The sequence below is a fragment of the Lactuca virosa genome, chromosome 4, assembly GCF_052849685.1.
Source record: "Lactuca virosa cultivar CGN04683 chromosome 4, Lactuca_virosa_CGN04683_v6, whole genome shotgun sequence".
NCBI classification, from domain to species: domain Eukaryota; kingdom Viridiplantae; phylum Streptophyta; class Magnoliopsida; order Asterales; family Asteraceae; genus Lactuca; species Lactuca virosa.
The window spans coordinates 5,954,420-5,966,246 of NC_136429.1; the positions used below are offsets into that span (position 1 = coordinate 5,954,420).

The window sequence follows — 11,827 nt, forward strand, 5'->3', positions numbered from 1 at the left end:
AAAAGAACCAAGATCTTCTAAATTTGATTCATTCGTTGCAAATGGAATTCGATTCGTCAAAAAGGTATCTCAAATTCTCAAATGGATTCCAAAACGTCCATGATTTCTATTCGTGATTTGCGTTTTTCATTTTTGATCGATTTGCCTCATTGGATCAAATCCGTTTCAACCCCTTTTATTGATCCAATTATTTTTGTTTAGATCAAAACCAAATTAAAATCATTTTGTTTAATTTCACTGTTCATATGTTGCATATTTCGAAGGCCCAATCCAAATCAATTCCACTGTTCATGTTCAAATATAAGCCTAGTGTGCGATCCAATATCTTAAATCAATAAGTCGATATATATTTGAATTCGTTTTCAGTGAGTGGAGCCCATTGATTCATATAATTCAATCGACGTATGTGTTGTTCGTCAATCGACTTGTACACCAGCTTTATCTGGTTGTACCATTGCATCCGTTCTTCATCGTTTCTTCATTCACGTATTTGTTTAATGATTAATGATTGAAGGATTGTTGTTGGGAATCATCGACTCTCATAACTATTTCTCGTTTTTGGGTATTATGTGGAATCGATGGTTACTTCCTCTAAAACAAAGCAAACAATTGAAGAAATTCATTTTTGGGAATTCGATGGTAAAGAACAATCTGAATGATCAAGATGTTACTGTTCACTATTCAGTGGTTCGCATGCCTTCGACTTTGAATGATTAAGAAAATGTTTCGTTAATCAACTCTTTGAACCTAAAAAGCGAAGCGTGTGTAAAAGATGAATTCGTTACCTGGCTAACGAAGTGGGAAGAAGAAGAAAAATAAAGTTTCGAAGTGGGTCCCTAATGTTTCGAAGATATGGCCAAATTGGTCCAAATTCGAAATTTGTTTAACAAATTGTGAAGAATGGAAACATTTCTCTTTTAGCCCCTGCAATTTCGAAATTTTGGCAGAAAATACCCAACTTCGAAATTGAGCTAACAAAGGTGAGAAATTGAAGAATTTCCAAGTTCAGTCCTTGCAGTTGGTGCGGATTTACACTTTATGCCCAGTTTCACAAATGGGGTAGAGTTTCGCATCTTAAGTTGTTTGTGGCGCAACGGGTCCCTGTAGAATTCAGAAAGTGACAGTTTTTACCTGGATTTTGGACAATCTTGAAATTCTCATCCAAAAGTCGAAAATTTTCACAAATTGGAAAATTTTCGAGGCTTTTTCGTGATTGTTTTTCCATGCAAGTTTTTCGGTGTTTCATTTTTGGCACACATCAAGGGGGAGTTATGTGAAGATTAATCATCAGGCGCTTCTCACCCTTAATGGGTTTTATAATCATTTTTTTTATTATGAAAAGTCAGAGAATGAAGAGTGGGTACTCGAAGCTTCGGGTATTCATTTGCGGATTTGAAGACCGATGTTACTTCGAAGGGGAGTTTGGTCTTGATCGTGCGAGCTCGTTGGATATTGAAGTCGGGACATCCACTCCTAACTTTGAAGGGGAGAATGTTAGGGTGCAAAGTCATGCTTAGATGTGGATTCTTATGGCTTACCCTATTGTATGTGTAAATGGGTTGAGTCTTTCCTATAAATAGGAAGCGATTGACTCCCATTATGTAAGAACTTGTAATGAACCATTTGGAGAACATTAGTTTTAGAGAGAGAAACTAGCAAACCCATTTGTACTCTTTCTAATTCAACTAATGAGAGCTTAAAATATTTGTTTACTCCATGTGTTCATGATTTGTATGATGATTCACTAGATCTTTCTTATTCCGCACATGCCATCATAATCAACAACACTACAATTGGTATTGTAGTAAGGGTTGTGTTAGGAAGTGAACCACGTAAGAACCGAGAGCCAAAAACTTCATTCGAGACATAAAACCTCAACAAATGAGGTTCACGATCGCAAACCATGTTCATGGCTGTGAACCCTCCTTAGGCCGTGAACTCCTACCTATATATATGAGATGGCTGATTTTCTTTCATTTCTTTCTTCCTTGGCCGCAAACATCCCATTCTCTCTCAAGTATCATATATCAAGAACACCAATTTCACTCTTAAACATCCCTTTTCTTTGTATCTCCTTAGAATACAACTTAGGATCTTCAAACACTTGCCAAGCAACAAGATCTTCAAGTGTTCTTCCCTGAAGTTGGGCCGTGAACCACTCATAAGGGTCGTGACCCATCATAGGGCCGTTAACCCTTCATGAGGCCGTGAACCCTTCTAGCTTGGCCGTGAACTCCCTTTTAGCCTCCTAACTTGCTTCTAACACTCCTTTGGTGAGTTATTCTTGCATCCTAGGTTGTTTCCTAATCGCCTTTGTAGTTAGATTCACTAATTTCATGCCTATATGTATCATTACATGCTATTTAGGACTCATTTGTGCTACGAGACTTCGTTCGTGAGTATAACATCCTTATTCCAGTCTCCAATCGAATCACTCACATAAGGTGAGTTCATACCCCCATATCTTTTCCCAAATTTTTAATGTTTTTAGGGGGGGGGATACAAGTATAATACAAGAAATCTTGTGTTTTAAAATATAAACTGCTTCATATGTCTTTCTTACCTTTACAAATGTGTTTAAAACATGAAACTAGTTAAAACATGGAAAATAAGCTTATAAGCTATAAGTTAGTTCATGAAACAAAAGAATCTTTTTACAAACTTATATGTTAATTATCCAAAGGGTTTTCCGCATTATTACTTGTAAAGTAGTTAATCTAGCTTGTGAGACACGTCTTCGAGTACTCACATAAGTACCAGTGGAAGTCTACCCTTATGAACCAGAGTCTCGTTGAGGGAGAGCGTGAATTTGTGCATAGATCTATATGGGACCAAAAATCCCTCACATTTACTGTTAGCTACAGTTGGACCGGCAGGTCTGCGGGTGACAAAGTCATGAACGATACTAGCGTCTGTTTCACGTCGTATCAATTAGTATGGTCATAACACTCACAAATAGATACTAACGATATATTTACGTAGTAATAGACTTTTCTTAAACAATCTCAAGGGATATTAACTATGTGATTACTCAGTATATACAATAGGGTTAGATAAAACTGAAGTCCGGGAGATAGTGGAATGTGTGATTTCCGCCTTACTTCATGTTCCTTGTTTGGTTGTGGGCTTAGGGCAGAGTCACCCATTCAACTGCCTGTTCGATCTCTGTTATATACAACTCGTATGTATTAAATGATCATAGGAGGGTAGTATCGCCGTATCAGGTATTCAGGGTAAACAAGTCTTTATTCAGTTTACCGTATCAACAAAACTAGATATCATTGAAGTAAGTATATGGATTATACTTGTGCTTTTCGATCTTGAAACAATGAAGACTACTAGTCAGTTTTATAGAAAAAATAGGATTTTCTATGGTAAACATCGTTCTTTTAAGGTAAACAGTTTTTGATAGAACTTTCTGAAAACAATAACATTTATTACCGAAAACAATGTTTCACAATAGAGTTAGTGAAACTAGAAACTTATTTATAAAAGGTTTAATACTTCTTATTAAACTAGTATAACATAAAGGACCTTAAATGGTTAATTCTATAATTAGTTCGTTTATACATCAGAGTTATATATAATTAATATCCGATAGGCAATGGAATGTGTGACTTCCGCCTCATTTCCTGTTCCTTGTTTGGTTGTGGGCTTAGGGCAGATTCACACATTTAACTGTCCGTTCGATATTAGATTATATAGCTACTATAAACTAAGTGATTATAGAAGGAACTATTGCGGTTACCATTTATTAAAGAAAATATATGATTTTCTTAAGGAATATTTTCATCAAATGTCAAAGAACTATTACAGTTAACTCCGTAAGCACCTGGTGAATACAACAGGGTTATATACAATGAGGATCTAACAAACAATGAAATGTGTGACTTCCACCTCATTTCCTCTTCCTTGTTTGGTTGTGGGCTTAGGGCAGATCCACACAATTGATTGTATGTTTGATCTGGATTGTATATAACTTGTATTCATTAAGTACTCATAGAAGAAATTGTAAGAGTCATTATTACTTATCATTCATCACATCAGAAAATATAGGATTTTCTGAAGGAACAGGCGAACTTTTCCAAAAGAACTTAGAATATACTTTTTATAACAAAAATACTTATGAACTCACCAGCTTAAATGATGATCTACTCTTTCAAAATAACTTGTATTCTCAGGAAACTAGTAGACATGTATGCGCACCGGGATTCAGAAGATGGAGCATAGTAGCTACATGTCCTTGTTTTGTTATTTACTTTTGGAGTCAATCATATGTGATTCGAATACAATGTGAACTTTTAATATTAATGCAATGGATGTTGTTGCTTGTTTTACTATGATGCATGTGTTGTGATACTGAGCATGACGTCCTTCGCCCCCGAACGTTTTCACCGTTCCGGTTTGGGGGTGTGACATCTTTGCGGCACTCAGTTCTGAAGACTTGTGTTTCCATCGGCATCCTCTCTCGAGTTGCATTCTTATAGTGATGCTGATTAGGATAACGATCCTCATGATCACAAATTCACTATAGGTTTTTGCATCTTCCTTGGAGATTCATTGATTTCTTGGAAGAGTAAGAAACAAGATGTTGTCTCTCGGTCCTCTACCGAAGCTAAGTATTGAGCTATGGGCATCACCACCTGTGAGATTATTTGGCTACGTTGGCTTCTTTCTAAAATTTGAGTTTATACTTCTCATCCTACTACCTTGAACTATGACAACAAAAGTGCGATACAGATTGCCAAGAATTCAATTTTTCATGAGCGGACGAAACATATAGAGATTGAATGTCATTTCACTAGTCATCATCTTCAACTTGGGACTATTTCTCTGCCACATGTTCCAACGACCCTATCGATTGCTAATATGTTTACTAAGGCTTTGTCTGCTTCTCGCTTTTAGTTTTTATCTAACAAATTCTCACCGCTTATTGTCGTTGGATTACGAGTTTGAGGGAGGATGTTAGCCTAATAGATTGTTTGGGCTCATTTTGTGTTTTGGCTTTGTTTAGCCCTTTAGTAACCCCTAGTCTATTGTTTTCTCTATTTATATTGTTTTCTCTAGCTTTCTCTTTTATAACACTTATTACTACCAATATGAAAACCTTATCTCTTTTGTTAGTTTACATATGAAACCCCACCATTGACCCAATTTTCATCGATCATAAACTAAGATGTTAATTTCATGACATGGGACATACCTTCATGTCGTATACCCTTACTAAGGATCTTAATGCCGATTTTAGCCCCTTTGTAAAAGTCCCCTCCAAAAGTTGTTTAGTCAACCTCATTAGTTTACCCGTCATATTTTCAAAGATACTTATATAATATCAGTTATCTGTTTACGGATAACTAAGAATTGTTTGTATATGCTTCCCTCGTATGTGCCTCGAATCGATATAGTAGTCGCTGCTTCAACCCTTCACACGTGTGAATCGAGATATGCATTTGCTCCATTGATACCATGAAAATGTCGCCTCTTCCATACATAAAATTGTTGCTCGAAGTTATTTAGCCTCTTCGATGTCTTGAATTTCATTTTATGCAATGGATATATGCATTTGCATAGTCCACTTCAAATATCAACATCTTCAATCTCCTATATTCCGTACTTTTTAAGTTGATACCTATTTTTTTGTCTGGTCTTAACCGTTCCCATGCCCGCGTTTCCATCTCCCCATCTTTTCCTTCCAGGAATGCTGTAAAAAAACCCAAATCATCATAGCATGTATCTTTAGTATCAAGCAGCTTGTGTTCTACCTTATCATTCAGAGTTCTTTCTGATTTTCCTAACCCTTATTTCGGAACTTGGTGAATTCATTAATTTCCATGTTGGCCATTATTTCAAAATCAACTACTTGAAAGTACAAGAAAAAGAAATCCATATTTTTTTTTTCTGATGTAAACTATAATATCAGGGTGGATATGTATTGACTTTTTTTTTGTCCTCAAAGTATATTATGAGCTGTCACATTCCAAGGTGGATATATATTACCGATCAACAATACTTCGGAGTGAATTGTACCAATGGATAGTAAAATAAAAAAATCTAATTGGTGACGTGAACTGTACCCCATGAACCGTCGTCCTGATACCAATTTGATACGAACCACACATGAAATTATGAAAACTCATAAACAATTCCTATAATTCAAGAAACATGAGTTGCCTAGTGCCCTACAAAATGAAGGTCATTTGTAATTTTAAATGAATATGTTTGTCTTTCTCTTTATACATATTTCAACCATGAATTTTGTAATTTACGTGGTTTTCAATAACATATTAGAATATCAACAAAATAAAAAACTAATTACTATGGAAAACGTATCAACAAATATAAAAAAAGCTGGTTTGCCCGAGAGGTTAAGGGGGAAGACTTAAGATCTTCTGCACATAAGTGCGCATGGGTTCGAACCCCATAGCCAGCAATATTTTTGTATTTTACAATAATTCTACAGTTTCGCACCTGTAATTAGTTGTAGCCAAAAGGTCTTATCACGTTTTTGCATGTTACGATGATTACTTTTATTTTTTACTTATCGAATTTATGATATCTTTTTTTTTTTTTTTTTTTTTTTTTTTTTTTTTTTAATTTAATATTTTGTAACCTATTTGATAAGCACATTGACATATTTTCTCAATCTAGCATTTTCAATGAAGGGGTTAAACCCACGTAAACACATTGACATATTTTCTCAATCTAGCATTTTTAATAAAGGGGGTTAAACCCACGTTAACCAAATTGAATTTCAAGTGTAAATAGAAACCAAATAAAAACAAAAATAGACCAGTTAAATACGTTACAAAAACAAATAGTTGTGCAACATAATAAAAACACAACTATAATTTTTTGGTGTGAGCATAGAATTCGATTCAGATTTTGGCCAAACCGCCCATGTAATCGAAGCATTCGTATTTACTCATATCTATCCTATATATATATATATATATATATATATATATATATATATATATATATATATATATATATATATATATATATATATATATATAAAAGTGAATTACGTGTGAATGATTTAGCCCAATAATCCATTAAATTAATGTAAAAAGATATGTGTTTTTATTTTGTTTACACATCAATTACGGCAGGATCTAGGAGGGAAAAAAGAAATTGTTTTTTAGGTTCACTTAGGCAATATGAAACAAGTAATATTTAATTTTCCAATCTTTAATGTTTTTTGATTTAATGTTTAATGATTTAGTTTAATTTATTTGTTCAAATTGAAAACCTAATTAGCTAACTAGGTGTTCACTTGTATTATGTTTAAATCTTCAATTGTGAATTTTATATCTTTAATTGTATTTGTAAGGTTTAATTATTAATTTTTTTAAAAGGACATTGGATGTTGGTAGTAGTGATGAAAGTGGTGGAGGAAAAAAGACTTCATCCTCAACCACAACCTCAACCTCAACCTCAACCACAACCACAACCTCAACCACAACCACAATTACAACATATTCCACCTAGTTTTGATATTAATAATATTCCTTCGGATCCGACGGATAGACCAAGAATTACATCATATCATCCAAATCAAAGGGGTGAAATAAGGAGAGCATATTGGATTAGAGGACCTTCTTAACCAAAAGGCCATGATTTTCCATCAATAAAAATTGGTGGTAAGAACAGACGTTTTGTAAAGGAATGGTTTGATGAATTTAATTGGTTAGAGTATAGCACAAAAGAGAACAAAGCTTATTGTTTATGTTGTTATTTGTTTGGAGACATTGTGGGGCAACAAGGGGGGAGAGATGTATTTGTGACAGGAGGCTTTGACACTTGGAGTAAAAAGAACTCATTGAAAGATCATGAGGGTAAAGTTGACAGTCATCACAACAAAGCAAAACAAAAATGTGAAAATCTAGTAAAGAAAAACCAATCTATCCGTGAAGCTTTTCATAAGCAAACTGAAGTTGAAGCGAGTAACTATCAAATTCGATTACATGCTACAATTGATACTTGTAGATTTTTATTGAAGAATGTGTTACCATTTCGTGGTCATGACAAGTCGGATGGATCAATTTCTAAAGGCCTTTTCATTGAAGAATTATCATTCCTTCGGGACCATAATGAAAGCATTTATAATGTTACTTTAGAAAATGCTCCAAAAAATGAAAAGTTGACGTCTCTAAAGATTCAAAAAGAGATTGTTCAATGCTTTTCAAAAGAGATAATAAAGTCCATCTGTGAAGAAATTGGTAATGATGTGTTTACCATATTAGTAGACGAGTCTAGTGATGTATCCAAAAAGGAACAAATGGCTATGGTTTTGCAATATGTTAATAGCCTTGGATTAGTGAAAGAAAGATTTGTTGGAATTGTTCACGTGAAGGATACAACTTCTTTAACTCTAAAAGAAGTCATTGATTCGGTATTTACCAACAATAACTTGAGTATATCTCAAGTAAGAAATTATGAATTCTTTTTTTATGTATTTGAATCTTTATCTATTTTATTTCTTATATATATAATTTTTTTTGAAATAGGCAAGAGGGCAAGGATATGATGGAGCAAGTAATATGTGGGGTGCATTTAATGGATTGAAAGTATTGATATTGAAAGATAATCCTTCGGAATATTATATACACTGTTTTGCACACCAACTTCAATTAGTGGTTGTGGCTGTAGCAAAAAACCATGATGGTGCTGATGATTTCTTTGAGCAATTAGCTTTGGTGGTTAATGTGGTGTGTTCTTCTTGTAAAAGAAAAGATATCATACGAGATAATTACAAGGAAAGGGTTCAAAAAGAAATTGGTAATGGTGAAATTGAGACCGGAAGAGGGTTAAATCAGGAGACTTCTCTTGTTCGAGCCTGGGATACAAGATGGGGCTCACATTATAAAACAATAATAAGTTTGAAGAATTTGTTTCCGGAGGTTATCAAGGTTCGTAAATATATTGAAGAGGAGGGATCTAGTTTAAATAACCGAAATCAAGCGTACGGTATTTTGTCGTATTTCAAGACTCTTGATTTTGTTTTTTATTTACACTTGATGTTGAAGATTTTTGGTCTCACGAATACCTTGTCAAAACATCTTCAAAGAAAGGATCAAAATATTTTGGAAGCGGCTTCTTTGGTAAAAGTGACGATGAAAACGTTCAAAGCTTTTAGAAATAATGGGTTTCCTTCAATGTTGGAGAAGGTATTTTCTTTTTGTCATAAACATAAAATTAAAATTGTGGAAATGTCCGAATTTTATGTTACTCCAAGAAACCGTAGAACCAAGGTTACTAATCAACATCACTTTGAAGTTGATATTTTCAACACGGTTTTGGATATGCAAATTCAAGAATTTGGGGACCGTTTTAGTGAAGTGAGCACCGGTTTGCTTGAATACATGGCGGATTTGAGTCCTTGTAATGTATTTTCTACGTTTGACAAATCAAAGTTGGTGAAACTAAGTGAGTTGTACAAAACTGATTTTAATGATTCGGAAAGGGTGTATCTTGATGGTGAACTTGAAACCTATTATCAATCTTTGATTGATGATGAGAGATTTTCTAATTTGAAGGGAATTGCGGACCTTTCTTGTTTGATGGTGGAAACCAGAAAACACCTTTCTTTTCTTTTGGTTTATAGGTTATTAAAGTTGACTTTGGTTTTGCCCGTCGCAACCGCAACCGTTGAAAGATGTTTTTCCGCAACAAAGCTCTTGAAGACCGACTTACGTAATAAAATGGGTGATGATTTTTTGAATGCTGCTTTAATTTGTAATGTAGAAAAAGAAGCACTTATGGATGTTAAGATCGAACGAGTGATAGAACGCTTTCGGAAAATGGGTAATCGTAGAGGACAACTTTAAAAAATGTAATTATATAAGACTTTTGCGCTAGTTTGTTATTTCTAATGAAACCGTAATTAAAAAAAATTATCTTATTATCTTTTATCGAGATTTTTTTTGTGCTACCCCTAGCAAAAGTTTTTGGTTCCGCCACTGGTAAGACCCATGTATTACATGAGTTAATTAAAAAAAATAGATATAAATGTCTAAATATTTAAAAACATTGGATTTATAAGAAAATAAGAAAAATAATTACTTATTAAAATTGATTTTTTTATCTTTTAAATTTAAATAAATAAACAAAATAAACTAATGAGCTTTAATTTGAAAATTTTAAAATAAAAATGTAAGTCCAGTAATGAAATTGATATTCATTTATTACTATATTTATTGTAATTATTACATTTAAGTATTATGTGAAATTTATTAAAATAAAAAAACTCATAAAATGACATGTGGAAAAAAAATTATTTTAAAATAACCACAAAATGACATTTGACAAATTGAATGAGAGTGTGACATGTGACAAAAAACATTTATTTATTAGAATATATATCTTGTTTTGCTTTACTCATTATCCTTTCTTGTTTTATCTCATTCTTTGTATTTATATCCTTGTCATATTATCAATAAAATTCATTGAGTTTTGATATCTATTATGGTATCAGAGCAGGTTATCAACCGTAGCCTGCAAACCCGCCAATCATGACAAAGCGACAAAGCCTGGAGAAGAAAGCAGCGGCGCCAAAGATGGCTCAGGTGGAAAACAGATCAATGCGAATTCTATATATTACATACATGCATCTGACTATCCAAAGCAAATGCATGTTAATGATCTTCTAAACGACAACTATGGCAACTGGAAGGAAGAGAACATAACTTTCTTTTCGCCAAAAACAAAATCAGTTTAGTTAATGGAACGTTGGAGATGCCTAAGGAAGGAACGCATCATCTGATGATGTGGAGAAGGTGTGACACGATGATCAAGGGATGGCTTACCACCACCATGGAGAAAGAAATCAGAAGTAGTGTCAAGTACGCCAAGAATGCCAGAGAGATTTGGGAAGACCTTGAAGAACGCTTCGGTAAAGAAAGTACCCTTCGGGAATATGAACTAAAACATGCCCTCACTTTGACTCGACAACACAAAGCATCCGTCTCAACGTATTACACAAAACTACAAGGGATTTGGGACGAAATATAGTCGGCGTTGCCTGCACCAAAGTGCACATGTGGAAATTGCACATGTGGAATTGAGAAAAGAATTGTAGAAACCAAAGAGAAGGAGCGGATTTATGAGTTTTTGATGGGTCTTGAAGACATATTCGGGACCATAAAAACTCAGATTCTCTATGATGTTTGCTTATTTAGTTATATCTTTCATATATTATCTTTATATTTTATGCTACATTTTGTGTTAATTCTAGAACGAAAGGTACTTATTATGTTTGAAATATGTTTTGTAGTAGCGAAGACATGCTTAGGACAAAAAGGAAGCACATGAGAACCTGGAAGCAGGAAAACGAGAGATAAAGCAAAAAGAAGACAAAGAAGGATGTTGCTGGACAGCTTGACCCATCATCAATGTTTTGGTCATATCTCATGACTCGTAGCTCCGACTGATGAGCTTCAAAATGTTCTGAAAACTAGACACAATTGCGTACGAATTTTGTGTATTAAGAAAATGTTGATTCCCATTGAACACGCCGTGTTGATCACAAAAACGCCGTGTTGAGTAGAATTTTTGCGATTCTTGACATTGACTTGGAGAATACGGTATTTTAATGAAGAACACGCTGTGTTTGTGTCCAAACACTTTGTGTTGACGCTGAAACCTATAAATAGATTCAGAAATTAGACCTAATGATATATCTTGAACCCTAGATCAATTCATGCGATTATAAACCCCCAAGAAGCCGTTTTAAGGGTCTAGAAGGTGGCTGCAAGGCCGTTAAGCTGACAGTAGCGAAGATCTGAAGGATTGGAGAGCAGATTCATGCTGGTAATCATGTGGTTCG

The 11,827-nt window shown here is 34.2% G+C and overlaps 1 protein-coding gene and 1 non-coding gene across 2 annotated transcripts; both read left to right on the forward strand.

The window, feature by feature from the left end:
* Positions 1–6,347: 6,347 nt before the first annotated feature.
* Positions 6,348–6,430, forward strand: TRNAL-UAA (transfer RNA leucine (anticodon UAA)). Its single transcript has one exon. It is a non-coding gene; the product is annotated as a tRNA-Leu (tRNA).
* Positions 6,431–7,381: 951 nt separating this feature from the next.
* LOC145104069 (uncharacterized) lies at positions 7,382–10,720 on the forward strand. Its single transcript, XM_079041346.1, has 5 exons — positions 7,382–7,565; positions 7,695–8,428; positions 8,511–8,912; positions 9,030–9,782; positions 10,478–10,720. Exons 1-5 carry the CDS (start codon positions 7,382–7,384, stop codon positions 10,718–10,720), a joined length of 2,316 nt encoding a protein of 771 aa, XP_078897472.1.
* Positions 10,721–11,827: the final 1,107 nt, after the last annotated feature.

Bases quoted from the DNA above. Each gene is read 5' to 3' on its own strand.
- LOC145104069 (XM_079041346.1), top strand. From the start codon at position 7,382: ATGAAAGTGGTGGAGGAAAAAAGACTTCATCCTCAACCACAACCTCAA. The intron at 8,913-9,029 runs GTTCGTAAATAT...TTGATGTTGAAG, and splicing joins TGTTTCCGGAGGTTATCAAG to ATTTTTGGTCTCACGAATAC. The intron at 9,783-10,477 runs GTGATAGAACGC...TTATGGTATCAG, and splicing joins TGGATGTTAAGATCGAACGA to AGCAGGTTATCAACCGTAGC.